This window comes from Mus caroli, chromosome 16, assembly GCF_900094665.2.
Source record: "Mus caroli chromosome 16, CAROLI_EIJ_v1.1, whole genome shotgun sequence".
Lineage (NCBI taxonomy): Eukaryota > Metazoa > Chordata > Mammalia > Rodentia > Muridae > Mus > Mus caroli.
This window is the reverse complement of record NC_034585.1, coordinates 39077681-39098487: the sequence shown is the minus strand read 5'-3', so window position 1 is coordinate 39098487 and position 20807 is coordinate 39077681. Positions and strand designations below refer to the sequence as shown.

Genomic DNA, 20807 nt, shown 5'->3' with positions numbered 1-20807 from the left:
TCGACATCTTTTTTTTCTTTTGGGTCAGAGTTAATAATTTTCTTGGTAGAGACAGTCCACAGTGGACAGAGATTATGTCTCCCAGTTGCCTGAAAGTGGTATGTAAGAGGTGTAAATCACTAAGGTGGCCAAAGAAAAGGGGAAAGAGTGGGATGGGGCTTCAGCCTTCACTCTCCTTCCTTTACTGACACTCAGGCCCCAGAGCACAACGTTGGCAAGGCTCCTCTGTAGAAATTGGTGGGGGTTTGTTCTCTGACATTTTGTGTGTGTCAAGGTTTTGAAAAATAAAACCTTTATTATTATAGTGGCTTAAAAGGGAGACATTTTTATTAATTCGATTTTGAAAGCCACACTTTAGAAGTTATTAGTTTCCCGCCCCCCCCCCACCCCCGGGCTTCTCCTCTCTACTCAAGGGCTTTGGGGATTAGCAGCTTCTGCCTCCAAGTGTAATTATTTTGCCGTTTGCCACAGAAAAACATGTGCCCTCTGACTCCTGCTTGTATTGTTAGAGCTTTTGATGTCTTCCATGTGTGATATTCAATTTGTATACATCTTCGTGGCTAATATTTCTAGAATATTGATCTCTGAGGATCATCAGGAATCAATCTGGGTCTAGGCAAGAGCAGGTCAAACCAGAAAATGACCTGAACCTCACCGCCCAGGCTCTTCCATCTCTGTTCTTGTTTATTTATGCTGTTGCAGAGCTGGGACCCAAATCTGGGTCTCACACAGGCCAGGGAAGGCCCCGACTACTGGGCTCCACCTTTGGTCTGAAGTTGTGGGGGCCCAGGTTATAAGAGGACTGTTCTTTCCATGAGGAAGAACTAGTATTCAAATGACTGAGAACTCCTACCACGTCATCAACATTTGAGAAAGGATGTCAGCATCCCTTAACTAGACTGTGACCAAAATGGAATCCCACACTCTGCTTTTGAGTATCTCAGAGGGCTTTTCTCTGTATAGTTGACTATCAGCAGGAGAGAACTGCAGCTGGTTAGAGGAGAGGATAATGATGCAAACTTACCAAAATATTATAATCCTACACACAGTGAGTGAATAAATAAACTTCAACTAAAGTGAATACTGACATTGTTATAAAATGTGAACGAAACATTTGAGCCTTGTTTATTATTCTCATCAGTTGGATCACCAAATCTCCACAACCCAAATGTTCTATGATGAATAGAGTGCAAAAAAAAAATCCTTTTAAAACGCAAGTAATTTTTATTAATTTAATTTACTTTCTAAAATATAGAAGAAATAAATGTACAAAAGGGAAAATACTAACCCTTTAGTATAGAGGGAGAAGGTAGGTGTCCTCCAACCTGAGTGAGACCCTTACTGAGAGTTGCAAAGGAAACACAGGGGAATGTTTTGTAAGGTAAGCCTTGTAGCTAGAACCAGAAAGTATCATGAGCATGCTACGGTGGAGTGCAGGACAGCAGAAAGCTGCTCTTTACCCTGCCTCTGCCACAGCCTTGCATAAGGCAGAGACATTCCTCAGCCTTGGACAAGGTGGGAAGTGGGGAAGGATCTAGAGCCTGTGGACAATACACATGCTTACACAAGATGCTCATTTACATCATTTCAGTGGTGTCCTCCATGAGGAGGGAGATGGTATGTGATCTTCATTTTTTTCTTTTGTAGCTTCAGAATTAAAAAAAAACTTCTGTTATGAGTATATATTGTATTTATTTTCAAAATAGAAAACTACAGACAACAAATCATGAATTAAAAGTAGTTTAGAAGTTAAAATAGAATTAATCAAAGTTGCCAAATAATTGAAGCAACAGGTCTAGCTGGGTATTTCTTGTCAACAAGTGAAACACTCAGTATTGCGAATAGCTTACATCTAATTCAACAAACAACCCAGGTTGTTGCCAAGATTATATATCGCTCTCCATAAAGTGACAGCAAGGCCCCCTTGCTGAAGACAACACCTGTATAACTCACTTAATATGGAGAAGTCAAGCTGGTGCCTACATAAAGCCTTTACCCCTTATAGGCAAGCATCTTTGGTATAGGAAGCCATTCAATATGATACCAAAGGAGAAATGGAAACATCAACCTAGCTACAAATGCTTTGATCTACAATGGTTCCCTGCTTGCCAGATCTGCTTGTGCAATGGCGGCACAAAACATGTGGCACAACCGACCGATGCCTTATTTGACTTACGGCTCACTCCATCAGATGGAGCCCATACCCAACACTGCTTGGGTGACCAAGACCCTAAGACTCCATAGCCCTTGGATCTAGGGTACATACTAATGATCTATTTAAAGAATATAACAATTAAACCACTCCTAAAGACCTAGCTATACTTCAGTGCCTTGTTCAGCCATCACCAGAGAAGCTTCCTCCTGCAGCAGATGGGAACAAACACAGAGACCCACAGCCAGGCTTTATGCAGAGTGAGAGACCTTGGAACTCTCATCACTAAATGGTATACCTCCATCAAACCCCTCTCCTCCTGCATCAGGGAACCCTGCAGAAGAGGAGGGACAAGGACTGTAAGAGCCAGAGGAGATGGAAGACAAGCAAGCAAGGATGATAAGCAAGCAATAGGATGGCATACATATGAATTCACAGAAATGGAGGCAACACGCGCAGAGCCGACACAGGAGGTTTTCTAGGAAGACGTCTCAATATCAGCAAGAAAGAAAAGAGTAAGGGAAGTGGGACTGGACAGAGGAGGTGGCCTGTTCTGTGAGGGACTGTAAACCCAGATAATAAACCCAGATAAGCTCTAGAGTAGTCTGGTACGATGGGAAGGAAGGGAGGCCTTTATAAACCCCACTGTTACATCATCTGCTCACTGGTTCGAGTTGCTGTGTCTGGCTGAAGGCAATGCAGAAGGAGCAACTCGGACAAGAACCATCAGCTACAAATACTTCAAGCAGAAGGAAAAAGACATGCTCCGGGCTTGAAGGTGTAATCTAGGCTAGGTGGCATGTATGCCGTATGGTAGAATGTATTCTCGGGCAGTATCTTAACATTCGCCAGTAAGGATGGCAAAGCAAGCGGCTCACATTACCCTGAGTGTCCACAGTCTTCTTGAGTTACTACAGAGAAAGGTTCTCAGGATTGTGATTGGCCTGTGACATAGGTTCACAACTAACTTAGGTGCTTTTCTGGTTTTTCAAGTCTGGATTATACATTCAAAACTGTATCATTTTATATATATTATATACATTTTCTTTAAATTCAGGGATTATGATAAACAATAATCAAGTATTTGAAGTGTTCTCATGATTGTATACATCTATGTAACCGTCACCTAAAACAAGATATAGAATGTGTTCCTTCTCCCATCAAGTTGTGCTTTTGCTGTGAACTTGAGAAGAATGAGTTTTAATTTCTACTATTTTAAGTGGTCCTGGACTTTATATAATGATAAACATGGTACATGGTTTTTATAAAAAAAAAAAAGTAAATCTAGGAAATTTTCAAAAAAAGCATTTTCTGATTATTTGGCATCTGCTTTCACTATTCTAAGGTGATTGAATCCCTCCCTTAAAATTAAGTTGATGGTTATCATGCAATAAGACAAAGGAGAGGCCAGTATGGGTGATGTTTAAAGGACATGACTTCCCAGCATGAGGTGGTGACGCAACAGAAGAGGCTTATACAGGTCTACGGCTCCTTCTGACCAGAAGCCTGATGCACTGTTGAATGCTTCTATAAAGAGCTGCAGAACCTGGCTGCTGTGAGCTCAACGGAGCTGCAGAACCTTGCTGCTGTGAGCTCAACCTCATGGATTATCACAGAAAATACAGTCTTGTTTAACAACTCACACTATGAACGAAGGACTCCAGAGAGTCTCTCACATCAAGGCTGCTTATTTTAAAATCCTGAGGGTTTCTTATTCATCCTGGGTAGGTTTAATTTTTAGTAATCATGAACTAAAGTGTTCCAGAATGCCCACAGGCTTAAGTTTCATAAAGGGTTCTCCAGGGCCTGTAATGTAGAATATATACATATACACATACACATACACATGCATATATATATATATCGGTTAACTGCCTTGTAACTACCCAGTTTCAATCACAGTTAGCTGTTGATTCAACTGAGTCGTTAAAACAGAAAATAGATTCTAACATCTGTGTTTTAAAATATACATAGTCTATATATTTTAATAATGTTTTTGCCCCTTCATCTATTTGAATTGCTAAAAAAGGATTAAATGCAAAGGTTGGGTAGATCTCTAGAGGGTTCGCTTTCTTCCCTCTCTCTTTGGTTTTAGTCCTCGCTTTCTGTTTCCAAGATCTAAACTGTGAATTCTAGAACCATTTAAACATCCATTTTTAGATTCAAATTCCTGAGGGATTCAAGGCAGTCTTTAATCCATGTAATGTGAGTTTTCATTTTGTATGTTTCAAAATCAAAAACATTCGAACACCATGAAACGAAGTAATTTGAATGCAGAGAGAATAAGTCAATCTGTAGGATTTCCTAGGGTTTAAAAGCTCCTGGAAATAAGAAGATAAGGGATTTAAAAATATTTGTCTGCTCTGAGTTCCCCCTTGCATCTGCCTCTGTGGAACTAAACGCCACAGTGTAGGCCTTGCTAAAGGAAGTTATGCCTCAGGCTCTCTTTTTGGTGACTTTCTTCTTGATCTCTAGGAAACCTTAGAAGGTTTCTGTCTCTACAACTCCTTCTGCATACTCCTGTTACAACAGACCCACATGTACAGCATCTGCCCAAGCTCTAGGGGAACTTTCTAAAAGCATAGTGGTTTACTTATAACCTGGCCATTCCTACAACTAAAACCAAATCTTATCACAAACTTTGTAAGTTTCCTCTGATGTTCAGCTAGGAAACAGACTCAGTGTAAACCAGACACTCAACCTGGAATAGTGCTACCACCATCCACGCATGCAGGTACATTCATCCCAAGGCAATCTTTCTCATAAGAATACATATCTACTGTTCCATTGGTAACTCTTTCCTTCTCCCTCTCTCCCTCCTCTTCTTCTTCCTCCTTCCTTCCTTCCTTTATCATTTTTTTCTTGCCAAATACAGAAGAACAGAAATAAGAATCTTAAGGAAAATCTCTTTTTATTTTCTCGATGTTAAGAATCCGATGGGCTTCATGTTGAATATCTGCCAGTGAGCTTTTTCTGAATTCTAGATTTTTCTACGTACTGGGATGGATATTCTGCTTCTTCCTTCGTCTTCTCTTCTGCTGTTCAGTTTCCCTTTTCCAGGAAAGCACCCTTGACTTACCAACCTAAAGTACCTGACTCTGTTTCCTCACCACCTTGTAGGTACCCTAACCTGGCACTCAACAAAGATGAACTTGGTTTTTTAAATTATTTATACTAAAGGCTTTCCTATATGGTTTGTAAACCTTCCTTATATAGACACTGTTCCTGGCTTGCTCTGCACAGTTACTCCCAAATGGCCCAGCTCAGAACACATTCTAGGATAACATTTCTTTGAGTACATCAATGATGTCTTCGTAATAAAGGTCATTGCCAAAATCACTTAGTTGGAGCCCAAAATGAGTTTTGATTGACAGTTAGGAAGGAATGTTCTTTCTTTTGTTCCTAGTGAGTAGGTTAAGAAAGAGGAAGTATGAACTCTAAAAGAAACACTATATAGCAAAAGTCAGAGCAAGTAGAGAGTAATGAGAAGTCCGCAGCTGGGGAGTCAGAAAGGGAGCTTTGAGCCCCCAGGGAACCATTCTCTCTGCTTTCAGGAGTGCCCAGTGACAAACTTACCTGTGTTCTGGAACTCTAGGGGTGGGAGAGATAATTTGAAAGTTCCCCAAGTTACGGGAGCTTGCGAATCAACAACAGAGTGCAAAGTACTGTTTACTGTCTGCTGTCCAAACACTCCCTGCTTCCAAGGAATGAAGAAAACAAACCACACACACACACAATTAAAACATAACAACTGTACAATGGTCAAACAAGGTTCCAACAAAGAACATGGCTGGGGACATTTGGAGCTTTGTGCGCCATAGCATATGGGATGGCTAAAATGAGCAGCTCAGGCAATGGTATCTTTAAGAGGATGCTATGCTTGCCCCAGTGGTTCTTGGGAGGTTGCAGAAGTCATGCTGGAAATGCAAGGTCTCTAAGGTGTGCCGATAAGCAAGAAACGGTCCTGTGAATTATAGTCAATATACTACACTGGTCGTCATATGTAGGTGTCAAGTGTGCACACATGTCACCGACGTGTGGGAAGTGTTTTCTTCTAGTGTCAGTGAAAAAGAACAGGTTAGTACACTATGGCAGTCTTGGCTCCCCAGTGTCCAATTAGAAAGCATGATGAATGGCTTGTAAGGTCTCTCCTCCCCTGATTTGTGGTGGATAGAAGCTGACAATTCTCAGCAGAGTCCTAGTGAGTCGTCGGCTGACTCCCCTCATACATCTGGCACATATGAACGTCCTAAATTGGAATTCCACCCTCATTATTTCATGCTGGGCTCTGACTTGGCAGGTGTGTTTCCTCCCAGCGGTGTGCAAGGGGAGATGTAAGGCCTGTGGTTTACCTCTCGTCCTCTCCATCAAAGTGTTCATTTAATTTAATACCTACAAATAACTCGGGATGATGAAAGGGCATCGTGAGGACAGAGAGACTTTATAAGGGAGTTGTTACTGAGGTTAATTTGTATCCTGCTTCTTTAGACACGGCTGTCTCCTCTCCATAGATCCTCTGGGGACTCATTGGGGTGTTTGTGTGGCAGTGTTTAGAAGTGATTGCTATTACTCTCCCGACTTTTATTTTTCATTTTGTTTGAAGGGAGTGCAAGGGGATAGAATACGCATATGCGAATGCAAGACGAATCTGAACAGAGTGTAGAGAAAATGAAAACCAAGGATAAGAAACACAGGTGACAGAGGAAAAGGGAACTCAGGAACAAACTGAAAATAAGGTTTATATTTGCAAGGAGATTAGCATATGACATTTGTCAATATCTGGGATCATGCTGATGCCTTAGTATCCTGCCTGGGCAAGGGCTGCTGAAGATCAAACCAAAGAAAGACCCATGCTCAGCAAGCACACTATCACTGAGCCATTCGCTCAGTCCCCTCCCTCTCAGTTTACCTCTTAATGCTTTCTTGAAGGACTCTACCTCCTTACTGTGTCCACCAACCTAGAGATAAGCTCCTAAAGAAAGGATCTACTTCAGCTCTACCTGCAATGCCTCTCACAGTACTTTCATGTTGAATATCTTGGGAGGAACACTAAGGCTAGCCCTGCTGGGGTGCACTCTAAGGACCAGATGAAACGTGGCCAATGTCATCTGTCCATTCAGGATGCTGGTCTTCTTACTCTGTGGGAGAGTATGCCAACATTTCCCACTGCAAAGCTCACTGAGCTTTTCTTAGGCAGCTTTATTCCTTTTAATTAAAAAGACAAGACTGCCAATTACTTAAACTTAATCCCCAAATGTAATTGTTACTTTGAAAAGATTCTTTTTTTTTCCCATAAAGCTCATACAAGAGTAATATTTCCATCAAATTAAAATTTAGTGGAAGCTTCAATTTTCAAAAAAAAAAAAAAAGAAAGAAAGAAAGAAAATATATTCGTTTTCCAATCCCAGCTGGCTTTAGAAATCAAAATAGCACAGCAAGACATAAGGAAAGGGAGGTGATCAGGAAAGGCTATGTGGTGTGAGCAGAACAAGACTGGAGAAATATGAGAGAAGATGTCAGAATTCCCCTACCTGTAAATTCATGCTGTAGGGCTTTTAGCCATTTAGCTTGAAGCTAAATGTAAATTCAGAGATTTACCACCACAAATCTGCTGTTGGCTGTTTCAGTAACTCGGTGGATACACTTCATAATGATTCCTGTTAGCAGATTTTAACAAGAATGGTTTAGGGAACATATCAAGCTAAGTGTGGAAAGGTGGAGAGAGGTAAGACATGGCCATGGGAGTCAGACCTTGAGTGTTACAGTTGGGTCTAAACCATTCCGTGGCAATCAGTAACTCATGGATGCCACATGGCACAGGGCTACATCTGCGATAGCCACTGACAAGTAAGGAAAATCAGCAGGAAGACTTGAATCCCATCTGAAGGAAGAAAATATGCAGATTGAGTCTTATTTATTTTCTTGTAAATTAACTGTAGCCAATGGTAGTTCTGTGAATTCTGTGATTTTGTTATGTCATGGCTGCGTACATATTATCAGTAGAGAAAAAGACCCTTATTTCTGACAGGAAGGGAGAGATGTGTTTTAACATTTTAATCTTCCTAGATAAGATCTATATCTTTGGGGCAAATCTTTGCCATGATGTGGTGGTGTGCATGACAGCCATCACTGAGAAGTGAATGTCTCTCACATGTGACATTTTGCGGGTTTTCTTCAAGATTTTTATTCTGACATGAGTAAAAATAATAAGACAATTTTTTTTTTATTTTTTGCATTTGGACTTGAGATAGTTTGACTTTTAAACTTATTAGCAGTGTGGACATGTAAAACATGCTGATTATCCAAAATAATCAGACTAGAAGGGAGCCATGTCTACCTAATGCCTATGTTCACATGACATGAACATGCTTCTCAGAATAGTGCTTTTTAAAAAAAAAATACACACACAGGAAGGGTGTGCAGCTGAATATGATTATTTGAAATTCAATATGCTTTTCTTCTAGCGTTCTTCTTCATATGGTATTTAAAATACCACTTTGAGCTTGTAGGCATGAAAAATACAATTTTTTTCCCATTTCACAGTTGGAAAAACTGAATTACAGAGAACAATGCTAGTAATTATCCATAATTAATAGAGGTGAGTATGCAAATCGGTCCGGGTAAGTGTGTGAAATTAGATGTACTGATGCCAGACAGCTCTGTTCCTGTGTTTTTCGATGCTTGCGTGTAAATCTCTGCATTAGTCAGGCATACAAATATGACTTTCCAAAAATGTATGGATGATAAACTGACTATTATATGTGTATGTATTGTAATGTGTAAGACAAATTAGATGAATTATTGCAATTTGTTAGATAGGTGCATATCTAATAAGCATTGTGAATGACTTTATCATGTTGGTTTGCAGTGCACTATATAGATTTATATATGGCTTAGGTTCAGCATGTGGTAGGCTAGATTTGGGTATGATTTGGTCATTAAAATGTGTGGGAAGAAGTAAGTATTAATTTCTTTTGATTGTGGGAACTGATGAAATGGTACATACAAAAGACCTTAACATGTATTGGTAAATGAGAAACCAGTAAGTACATTGGGTGTCTTTTTTATTAGTCTTAATATAACCAGTGCTGTGCCAGGTGAAAGTGTTATATTTAGGACTTGGGAGGGGCATCTTCTCCTTGATTTCCAGCATGTTACACTCAGAAAATAAAATGTGAGGCTTATCCAGCCATCTCTACAGAATGAGACATATTCAGTTTTCCCCTCCCATGTTCCCTTCCACTTTCTTGGAGCCCGATTTAAAGATCCCTTTCTTGGCAGAACCCAGGTAGGGGCAAGGCTATCTCTTCCTCTACTGTAGGTATTGTCTGGCTGTTTGGATGCTAGCTTTGCCACGAGGACACCAGTCTTCTTTGGGGAGAAAACAAATCAGGGTAACTGCCAATTTATGTAAACCCGGTTTGTCCATGGGTTGGATTGTAAACTATTTTTGAACTTTAGTTTTGGAGAGTTTGTTTTGTTTTCAGAGTGAGCTTTAGATAGCCACATTAATCATGCAAACCCAGCCATGTGCGATGTGTTTTATCAATGGAAAAACAGAGACTGAATGGCAAGCAGATGTGAACAAATCCAGTGAAATGCCTGAACCTGGAAGATAATCTCAGAATTTCCCAGATCTACTTGCCACATGGGATTAGTGATTGGAAAGGCTGTTCACTTGGGATAAATAATCAGATGGGAGACAAACAACCGAGACACATCCATTCCTGTTCTGTAAAAATAATGATAATCTGGGCAGAGACTGGAGGAGGATGGGCTCACATAGCCCAGAGAGCTCACGGGAGACTCTGCTTGGAAGCTGCAAAGAGAAAACAATGGTGGGTGTCCTTGCCTTCCTTCCTTACACTTCATTTCAGCATTCTAATACTGTTTTCATTGCCTCATGCTGAACCCACGCTCCTTAGCGCAAGGGCATCTTCCAGAGACAAAAGGTTGCATCTAAGTCTGCTAAAGGGAGAAACCACCATTGCCCAGGCTCACAGATGCCCCTCAAAATGGCCTCAGGCAAACAAAGTGAGAAAATTCCCTCAGAAATTTAGAACTGACTCTTCCTTCATTTTGCACCTCAGTGGATTTTCTGCAGTGAGATAGTTGAGGTATTTATGCAAATATATGCAATAAGGACTGATTTCAGAATGAATAAATCTAAATTAAAATTAATGGGAAAATCTATCAGAAACAAATCAAAGAAGGAACACCACATATTTTCTCTATATATATAAATATATGTTTGTATTCTATATATACATATACGTATACATATACGTATACATACATACATATAATGTATTTTTAAAGATTAGGGAGCAAGGAAGCACTCTGCTTTTCATGTTTGCCACAGAGGTAAGAGCAGTGGAAAATTTCTAATTGACTACAGGCAATGTATATTACTCTTTGGTTTCATCTCAGTATTGAAATACCACTGCAGATATAGAGGCACATTCCCAGATGGCCTGAGGGTCACAAGTGGTTGAGGATATGGGAGGATGAGAGGGGTGACTCTCTAATGTGAGGCGCTAAGGAAGAGAAGCAACTGGGGTGAAGAGTATCTGGGCTAGGCTGTGGGTAGAAGGGGAAGTCCTTCTTTCTACTGAACGAGGGCAGAAAAGGGGCTTTGAGGTCTTCTTTCACCTTTTAAATCACCTTGAGGAAATCAAGTTCTGAAATCCTTGAGGGCGTTTGCCTCAAACAACAAACACAAGACACAGTTAACACTTTGGTGATGAAAGTTAATATTCCAAAGAGATGATGACAAGATACAATATTTAGTTAAATAAGGATGTCATGCATAATAATGGTTGCTACAGTGAGACACACATTTCATGGGTATTTGAATCTTGAGTTCTCACTCTAAAGGCTTAGTTTTCTGTCATTGTCTTGTCTTTCTATGGGAAAGTTCGTTTTACATGGGAAGCCCTCCTCACTGAAAAGAGATGGAGAAAGTGATTGGGTCCCTAGGAAGGTGTCATCCTTGTAAAGGACAGGGGACTTAAGAGAACTGACATTTTCCAGTGACCTCTCACACCAGCTCTCCCATGTCACCATGAACAGCTTTTCAATCCCTGCTAGCAGAAGCCCAAAGTATTAGTAGTAAGGTGAACTAGATTCTCTAAAATCTATCTAAAAAAAGCTAACTACAGTCTACATACAGCGCAAAATCAAACGAGGGTCATTCTCCAATCAACAGTTCAGTGTGTGGGAAACAAAGTCCCACAGAATTGAATGAGGTCAGCCCCTCAATGAAACTGCTCTTCAACATTCTGCAGCTGTCCTTTGTGAAGAGCGTCTGGTTTCACTTTGTTCAGCCACAATGCGAGATCAGATAAATATTTGAGTTTGTGGCTGCAGAACTGCTGTCACAGAGACTCTCAGCATCATCTTGATACTGTGTGCAAAGCTCATCTTGGACAGGGCATGACCTCTTTGCAAATGTGATTGATTGGGCTAGATGCAATGCCTCTGTGTGTGTGTGTGTTTCCTTATCAAGATATTTGCAAGATGCCATCATGATAAAACGGTGGTGTTGATTTCTGTAGCAACACTTGAAGTTAAATGTCTTAAAATAATTGTGGCATGTCAGGAATTCAAGATGGAGTATTTTCCAGGAATGCCACGCTTCACGTCAAGACTGAAAACCAGGCGCACTTTAACAGTTTTATTTTTAGTGGCCAGGGTAAGGAACAGATTTTATTAATGCTTTAGGGAAGTTATTTTATTTAACAGAGTTTTAAGTTTTATACTAAAATAGTCTAGACTGTGCTCAAGATTTATTAAGCTGTCTTGTCAGCCCTAGAAACCTTCTTTAACTCATTGTAAATATAATTAAAGCAAGTTTGCATATATGTGAATATATACATATGCAAAAATTCCATTATTGGCACTTTGAAAATCTCCATCCAAGTCTGGTCGGAGCTTCAGTTTGGACAAGTTAATGAAATATGATCCATCTTCAAATTTATGAAACAGCAGCATTTCTTCCTATGATTCTAAGCACATTTTTCTTATAGTGTGTATAATAATCTTCTTTAATTGGATTTATTTTTTTCCAAACTAGGCCCCGCATGGCCTAGTTTCCATTTTTTCCCTACGTCTTTGAGTGTTCTTTGCGAATCACTTTTCTGAGATTTAATTTCAATGGTAGGTTGGTTTCATTTCAATTTTTTTTTGTATTATTTTAATTTTATTTGCCAATTTGCCTTTAAATACCCTTAAGCTAGAAAGTCGTGGCTGTGACTTTGCATCTAAATGTGATGTAGGAGGCAAGAATTTAATTTGGGTCTGTAGAAACTTTTATGAGAAGAATACAGAGTGACTGTTTATAAATTGTTATTTGTGTTTTTTTAAAATTATGTAGGTATAAGTGGTAAAATACACAAGTTGGCCCATAGTTAAGGAAAAGTAGTGTTTGTGTAATTGTTTTGTGTTTAGTCTTTGGGAAAATACATTTTGCAAGCAATAGCAATGACTATAAATTCAGAGCCTATAAACCTTTGTCTTTGCGGTGATCAGTGGGATCATTAATGCACAATTTTCTGGCCTAGAGAGCTGGGGTATACAGGCATCTCTGTTCCAGTATGAAAGCTATTGGTGGCCTATAATAAATTCACATTGAAAATACATAATTCCCTGTCTGTATAGCTGACTGACTTGGAGTCAAGGCAGTGGAACACCTGTTATCCTGCTGTTATTGAGGCAATGTCTTGCTTTGCAGTGTTTATGGGAAAAAGTAACTTTGAATAAATGTGAATTTTGAGACTATGGTTTCTTCCTTTGTGTGTTTCACACATTATATGTTGGAGAATGACCCAGGAAATGAACTACAGTGATAAAAATCATACTGACCTTGAATGGGGTGGGGGACTGTGGGTAAAACACGCTCTGAAGGGGAAAAATGGTAAACATCATGGAGGGTAAAAATACACACGGAATCTCAAGGTTAACTGCTCAAACAATTACAGAACAGGAATTCCTATGCCTATAGAAACTTATCTCCAGTACACTGTTTATTTGTTCTTCCTGTTAAAATATCAAAGACAGATATTAGTGAAATTATAAATATAAACCCATTTTTAAATTATTAAAGCAAGAGTAGAGAGCTAACACCAGTGGTAGCGCTCCAAATAGTGGTCCTCTCCACCGCTAGGAAACCCAATACCAAGGTCGTGTCTTCTTAGGGAGAGGGACTAGAACAGATTATAGAAGTTATGAAACTTTTCTTGCTTCTGGTTTTTTCTCCCTTTGGCTAATGATAGCTGGAATGATGGCAGCCACCAGAGGTTTCCTCTCCCTTATCTTTCAGCTTTTTATCAGTTTTAGCCAAGCATCTGGAAAATTTATTTGGGGAAACCCTAATTCATCTTTTCTTTCATGGGTTTTATTCCTATCATAGAGATGCCAGAGGAGGAAGTCCCCCTGGCAATATGTTTCTTGGCATGATACAGTTTTTCCTATATTCCATTTCTTCATCCTACTTCTTGCTATCATACAATCTTCTCCAAAATTTGATGGGCCAGCCAAACTTTGATGATATATCCTGTTAAATGAGAGCAAGTATTTTTATTTGAACACTTTGGTCTTAAATAGGTAAGCCTCCCACTTTCGTAGTCCCATACTTGGGCTTCTTCCTGTAAAGTAGTAAATACACTGATGGAATTTAGGTTTTAGGGGATCTTCCATACTTCTCATTAATATTCGACATTTGACTCTAAATCTTCCCTGAGGCTCCTTCAGCAAGGTAGAATAATAATGTGGGAGAGACAGGGCTCACTACTTGCCAACTCCTAACACTATAGAGAAACACAATTTGCGTACATCTTCACATTTTAATCGATGTTAATTTCAATAGTGACCAATGTCAAAAAAAAAAAAAAAAAAAAAAAAACAACTGAAACCAAGCCACAGAGAGATAAGGACATTCAAGTTTGGTTTATCTCCATCTTTTACTATACTGTAAGGTCAGTCAAGGAAAAGTTGATTCCCCCCCCCCCCAACTCACTCATCTTCAGATGCTTCACACAGCTGGCCTCTGAGAACATTCCTAGGTACTCTACACACTGTACTCTCTAGCTTGGCTGTTAGTTGTAGGTTAAATGTGGAAGGTGCTTAAGTGCACTGAGATAGAACAGGCAGGTCAATAATGTCCAGAGAACAATTATGTCATCGTCATACCAGTGCCAAGCAGAAAAAGCATGATTTAAACCTTCACTGTGCATTTGCTATTAGGTTTCCAGCTTTGAAAATAAATAGCTGAAGTGCTTTCACATTTATGTATCAGCTGGAGAACACTGTCCCATACCATACACTCTCCGCTGTGTTTTATTTTATGACTACTATTGTTATTCAGAGTGTTTAAGTGACTCAGCTTATTACTTTCTCACTGCACTGTTCACAGTTGGATGTATGCACTCTGACTGTCTTTCCACAAGAGCATGTGTATTGCTAAATGGTGCTGCCTTCTCTCCATTGCTGCTTTTACAACTGCTTCCTGCTCTGTTATTAGCACCTCAGCCCCGCCTCTGTTAACATCACATTAGGCTTATCACCCCTCCTAAGTTAGTCCAGTTTTCTCTATTCTATCCTTCTGGGTTATCTGTTCTTCCTAATTCTTTTTATCCTCCTTCTCCTCACCATGCTTCCTACAGTTCACAGCAGGGTTGTGGGCTCCCGCAATAGTGAACCAAAAAGTGAAGCAGCTACTAATTAAAACGGAAAAAGAAAATTTCACACTGTTGATTTTCAAAACCAGAAAAGAGCAGGCATCTTGGGGGGCTTTGTGTTTCTCTCTTGGATGTGGATGCTTGAGGTCAAAGCAGATGAGTGGGAGATGAGGGAGAGATTCTGCTGTTCGCTTTAGAAGCATAGACTGTGGCTTTTTATATGGGCTTTAAGTACTGGGCTTTGCTTTCCTATTGGATAAATGGGATATGTGGCTGCAAGAGGACTATTGGCTGATTTTGCTGGATATTAAAAAAATAATACTAGCCAATCAACCAAAACCAACCTAAGTGGCTGTTAACATTTCACAATGAAGCACTTTGAGATGATTGTACCAAAAAAAATAAAAAAAAGCTGAAATGAAGGGTAGGATGTTTATATCAAAATAATTTTCTAACTCTGATTTTATTTCATTGTGAATATTGGGTAACTACTCCTGGAACTCAACTCATTTGATTTCCATTTTGAAGTAAAAAGCAACCCACATGTCCACTCACTTCCTTTTGTATCCACAGAGAGTCTTTGAAAGAGTTAGTGTCTGCTGTTATATCCTGTATGAGGTTAGAGCTCGATAATAGAATGTCTTTTTATGAAGGATCTGAGAGAATATGGTGAAGGAGTCTCCTAAGTAGTAAGTACCACCAAAAAATAAAAATAAAAAAATTTAAAAATGCCGTTAACACCGAACTCCTAAAATACTAACTGAGAATGTTTTCTGAAGAATAAGTGGAGGCTTTCGTTGTGAAGATTCACTGTACTCATAGACTGCTTGGGCAGGTTTTTATCATCTGGTCAATTACAAGTTTATAAGTTAATGATCTTTTTAAAGTATAAACTGAAGTGGAAAAGCCCTCCCTGTACACAGGTGCAGAATGGACCAGTGCAGATGTCTGTATATTTTTATTCTCTTACCTTCTGTACTTTTAATAAATTAACAATCTTCATGCTTCCCTAAATTGATTGACATAACTTTTCCTTTTACACAGAAATAAGCTGCTAACTTGGAATATTAGCTGAGAATCTCAACATTTCAAAGACTTAAGTCCCTAGTCCAGGAGTTAGTAAATGTCGGCTAATAGGAAGTAGTAGAGAGAAGGAAAAAGCAGGTCTCTTTCCTGTACAGGAACAGATGATTAACGAGCCAGGAAGAAAGGCTTCATGGAGAGAAGAAGAGGAGGTTCAATGTTTCTTCACTTCCACACCACAAGTTGTAGCTCCTGACATTTTGGTTTAAATAAATAAATAAATAAATAACGTGTTGGTCTATAAACTGGTCATGAGGAATTTCAGACTCAACTTTAAATCTTGAACTCAGCGTCTAGATTGTTTTGTTTCACTGATTACATAATCGCTGTTCAACAGGGATCCATGGGAACATAGTCAGGCTGTCCTGATGGATAAAGGACAAGCCCATGAAGAAAGTACTTCACATGAGCATCACTTGGGAAGAATTATTATCACTCAAATAATTGCCCGCATTTTTCCTCCCTTAAGGGAAGCACTGAGATAAGGTACATCCATCATCTTGTGGGTAAATCTCTAGTTATCTGCATAGGAACACTGAGATGGCTATAACCTATCTGTAGACTATGAAACGTCTTGTTGCATCAAAAGAAATTCACATCTTCGTTTGTGGCATGAGCACTGCTCTGTCTGAACTGACTAACAGCCGAATCCTGGCCCATGCATATTGTGCTCCAGGATTCACGCATTTAGAAAAATGTGAAATGTTCCATTTAGTTCAGGCATGAAGAAAAATCTGTAAAAGGTATTATTCAAATATATACACTAAAGGAGTCTTTGGCAGAGTACTAGGATGTGAGGAAAATGAGAACAAATGAAAAGAGAGCATGCTTCTAGTGGCTTAGGAAGAATGTATTATAAACACAATGTATTCTTGCACTCTCATCCACTTATTTTGACCCCTCTGGAGAGGTGAATAGAGAATGGAGAAGGATACATATATATGTTGCTGAGGACAAAGGATGGCAAATTGACACTGCAAAAGTCAGCATGTCACTGTGGTGGACAGGGCTGGAAATGTGCTGACTAGCCATTAAGGATGAATAATCACAAACTCAGGGACGCTGGCTCTGTGTCTCTACCTGCTGCTGCCTCTGGCTGGCAGCAGCTCACCAGCTGCTGTATCTGCTTTGGCCCAGCTTGGTCAGCAGAGCACCCCGCTGCCCACACAGTGCTTCTGTCAGAGCCTCTGGCTATAGACACCCCTCCTGACACTGGTGGGCGGAGGAATACCAGCTGCCTTACAAGGGCCTTTCCTCCCCTCTCCCTTAAATCTCATTGACTTTGAATGTGAAGAATGGGCAACCTACTTCCACAGGCATATTGTTCCTTTTCTTTCTTTCCTTCTCCTTTATTCTCTCACTCCTGTCTTTCTTTCCTTGCTTGCCGGCTTCCACCCTCTCTTTCTTCTTTTACTTATTTTTTAGGCCTGTGCAAACTGGGCCATGGTAAATCCCCATCTCCAAGACTCTAGCTATGCAGGTTGTGAAGACCTGCTTCCTGAACCTAAGGATGGAATTCAGGTGGTCAGGAAGCCACACTGCTCTCATCATAAAAGACATCCATCTTTTTCCCCTTGAAGTTCATAACTGGGCCTTGGGTCTAAGAAACAGAGTTGTTGGCTAATTTTCTACAGTGGCAATAACTCCGTCCACTTCAAAACCTAGTGCTATTTCATCTAGTCTTTAGTAAGTCCACAATAGCTTAACTTTATCATAAAGCAGGGAAACAATTGTTAACCAAGGGGAAGGCTTATGCTGTGTATATTATGTGCTGCATACAAAACTGGTACTTCTGCATGCATGATGCTGTGTAGAGGGCAGTATGGGACCTCTGAGGAGATGGCTCCCACCTATTACAGCACTGTGTTCTTCAAAATTGAGGATGACTCTCCCCAAATCATGAAGGACATTGTGATAGGAAACATTTGACCAATTCCCCGATTCTCAGTTTAGAATCTGAAATTCTCTAAAATTCTTCACATTTCCTAATTTTACCATGTTAAATCCTTCCACGGATGGTTGCAATGGGTAGTTCCCTTTCATTAGGTCCTACAAGTGTCTCCACTGTCTATAACCCAGCCTTTGCTCTACCTCTCTGTGTGAATATTCTCTCCTCAACGTTTCCTTCCTCAGCCTTAAGGCCATGTTTTATCAGTTACTTGAACTGTATATCTCTCCTGCTTTTCATATTCTCTGTGAGATGAGAAGAAAATATATCTTAATGTGCTATATAATTTTTCATTTTTCTAAATAATCTTGTTGCATTTTCTATTTTGTGATCCCTTTAAAACTTTTCTGTTAGGAGAATGATGTTCTACTTGAGTCGGTTCTTGTAGGTTTGTCAGACTCTCAGATTTATCATTGCACCTAGGGTTTGCCTATATCTCTGGAATTCCTTAGGTCAGGAAGGAATGGGTAACTACATCTCCTAGTGCATAGTTCCCCAAGGGTATGGTGAGTACTGTCTCCAGTTGGAGCAAAGACTTTTTACATTTATTCTTTAGAGACAAATAAGCAAGATAGGAGTTTTCAGCTTCACGTTGATGTAGCATTTGTATAGCTATCCCCCATGCAACGACCACAGACCGAAGCCAGACTGTTAAGAATGAGAAACTTAAAGCCATGTATAGGGTAGTTTATGGTTGTTGTTTTACAAAAGTAGTGTTAGATATTCAGCAATTTCCAAAACACTTTAATACAACCCTTCAAGAGAACTCTCACTTAAATTGATTTTTCTTCAAAGAATCCTTTTTTTTTCCCCTTGAAGGCTCATCTAAATTGAACACAACAAGATGAAGACATCTTTCCTAGCCATAGTAATTTTTTCCAAATGTGCATAGATAGAGTAAAAAAAAAAAGTGTTTAGTGGTTTGTTATTTTAAAATTATAATAAAACCTTTAAAGAATTTTCTACTTAATTTAAGTGAATTTTGTGGCTCAGAAGGTTTTAACCATTTTTGCTTTACTTATTCTGATAAATAAAGCCTTCATGTCTTACATACTATCAACTTCCCATGACCCATTCAGCATCCTCTGTCTCTCAGGGACATTTGAATCTAGAATTATATCTACCTGACCAACAAGGTTGTGGGATTACAGATATGACTGAGCCTGTTGCCCATGAGCAGACTCCAAGGTGGGGTCTCCTACATCTGCACCTTTAGAAAGGACTGATTCCTTCTCTGCCAACTTTCAGGGTCTTCTCTGATCTTCAGAAATGCTCCCTTTCCCACGATTCTTCCTCTGTTGCAAATGGTGAATCAGCAATGTAAACTTACTCTCATAGGGAAACCATCCTACAGAATCTCTTTCTCCTTCAAATTTTATATTATGTGTTAAACATTCTGTCTACCCTTCCACTTGTGCTAGGAGAAACATTTTCCTTTTCCAGCCTCTCCTTTTCCCAGTACTTCATCTGCTTTCGCTGGACATTTCTTTTCCAATAACTACTCTCTGGCATATTATAAGAGCCATCCATTTCCTGGCCCTTACATTACTCCAGTTTCTTAAAGAGGCCACCACAAAATAAATGTATATTCTTTGAATATTCTTGAAGAATAACCAAACAGGAAAAAAATGAAACTATGAAACACAGATGAAAAACTGGGAAGTTATCCAAAGTAAGAGAGTAGAGAGAATAGTTCTTCTATCTGTAAATATTGCTGTTTGTGGAGACTGGCCATCTCCACTCTGCTTTCAGTGGGAATATTCTTATTTTTGTATAGGGTTTACCTTTAAGGGATGGCAGATAGATTTCAAGTCAATATGCGGGAACTCTATTACTTGCATGGAATCAGGCTCTGTTTTGGCATACTTACTGAAAAGGACTAGGCTGGCATTGGTGACACCGAGCTTGTTGGCAGCCACACAGGTATAGTTGCCATAGTGTTCCTCAGTGACATTGGTCACCGTCAGGGAGGACTGGCCCTCAGTGCTCTTAATCTCAAGGCCATTTGCACTGTTTATCCTAAGAGTAGAAAACAGAGGAGTTAGAGTGGTGCAGCTGAAGGGCATGACTTTGTGGTCTCTTCCTCATCTTTACACTGGAGCTTTTAAAAAGAGGAGAGGAAATAGCGTTTATCTTTCCTCACTTATTCATTATAACCATGTAACTTCTATTATTAGAACCAATTGATGATGTCCATCCACAAAGAAGAAACAGCAATGGGTGAGTTCCATTAAAGCTAAGTTTCTACTACATTCAAGAAAGATATATAGGTGGAAATTATCAATTAAATCATATTCTTCACTATTTTAACTTTTCTTGAGTGCTTTTGGGTTCAGCTTAAGGGCTACAATTCCTAAGTGATGGAATAAAGAAGATGTTGCAAAGGAAAAATGTACATTACAGATGAGCGAGGTCTTGCTCTTAGGCTCTGGGAGACTTTGAGATCATCATTTTGAACTTGAGGTATAAAGGGTTTAGCATGTACCTGGTGTCATCCCGGTACCACTCAAAGTCAGGTGCAGGCACTGCTGAGGCCTCACATTTGAGGGAAGCTTGTCGTCCTGTGGTGGCTTCGTTGCTCTTTGACTCTGTGATAGTGGGTGGATCTGTAGCAAGAGCAGACAGAGATGATTACTATGTGTGAGCAAAGGATGCTCTGAGCACAAAGGGCTGCAGTGGGAGAATCTGTAGGAAGGAGGGATGCACAGGTTTACATGAAAGGAGGAGGCTCTAGAATTGGTACCCAAGACATCTGATTGGAGAGAGACAAGAAAACAATTATGTGGAAGCATCATTGACATGCCTTGGGATCAGCTAGATGGGACTGGTCACCAGCAAGCTAAAGTAAAGTGAAATATGACTGATGGGATGTACAGTTGGCTGATATAACACTCAATGGCATTTTATGTGAATAGAAGCCAAGCTTCTCTCTCCCTCTCCCTCTCTC

The 20807-nt window shown here is 39.8% G+C and overlaps 1 protein-coding gene across 2 annotated transcripts in view; it reads right to left on the bottom strand.

Annotated features, from left to right (window-relative positions):
* Lsamp (limbic system associated membrane protein) overlaps nt 1-20807 on the bottom strand; it is a 2106845-nt gene that overhangs the window by 10559 nt on the left and 2075479 nt on the right. The window contains exons 7-9 of one of the 2 annotated variants that reach the window (XM_021184808.2): nt 20346-20466; nt 19731-19879; nt 13016-13051 (exon numbers count right to left, since the gene is read on the bottom strand). In XM_021184808.2, coding sequence (XP_021040467.2) covers nt 13016-13051; nt 19731-19879; nt 20346-20466 — 306 coding nt within the window. The remainder of the gene's footprint in view (nt 1-13015; nt 13052-19730; nt 19880-20345; nt 20467-20807) is intronic. The other variant, XM_021184809.2, reaches the window with a different exon arrangement.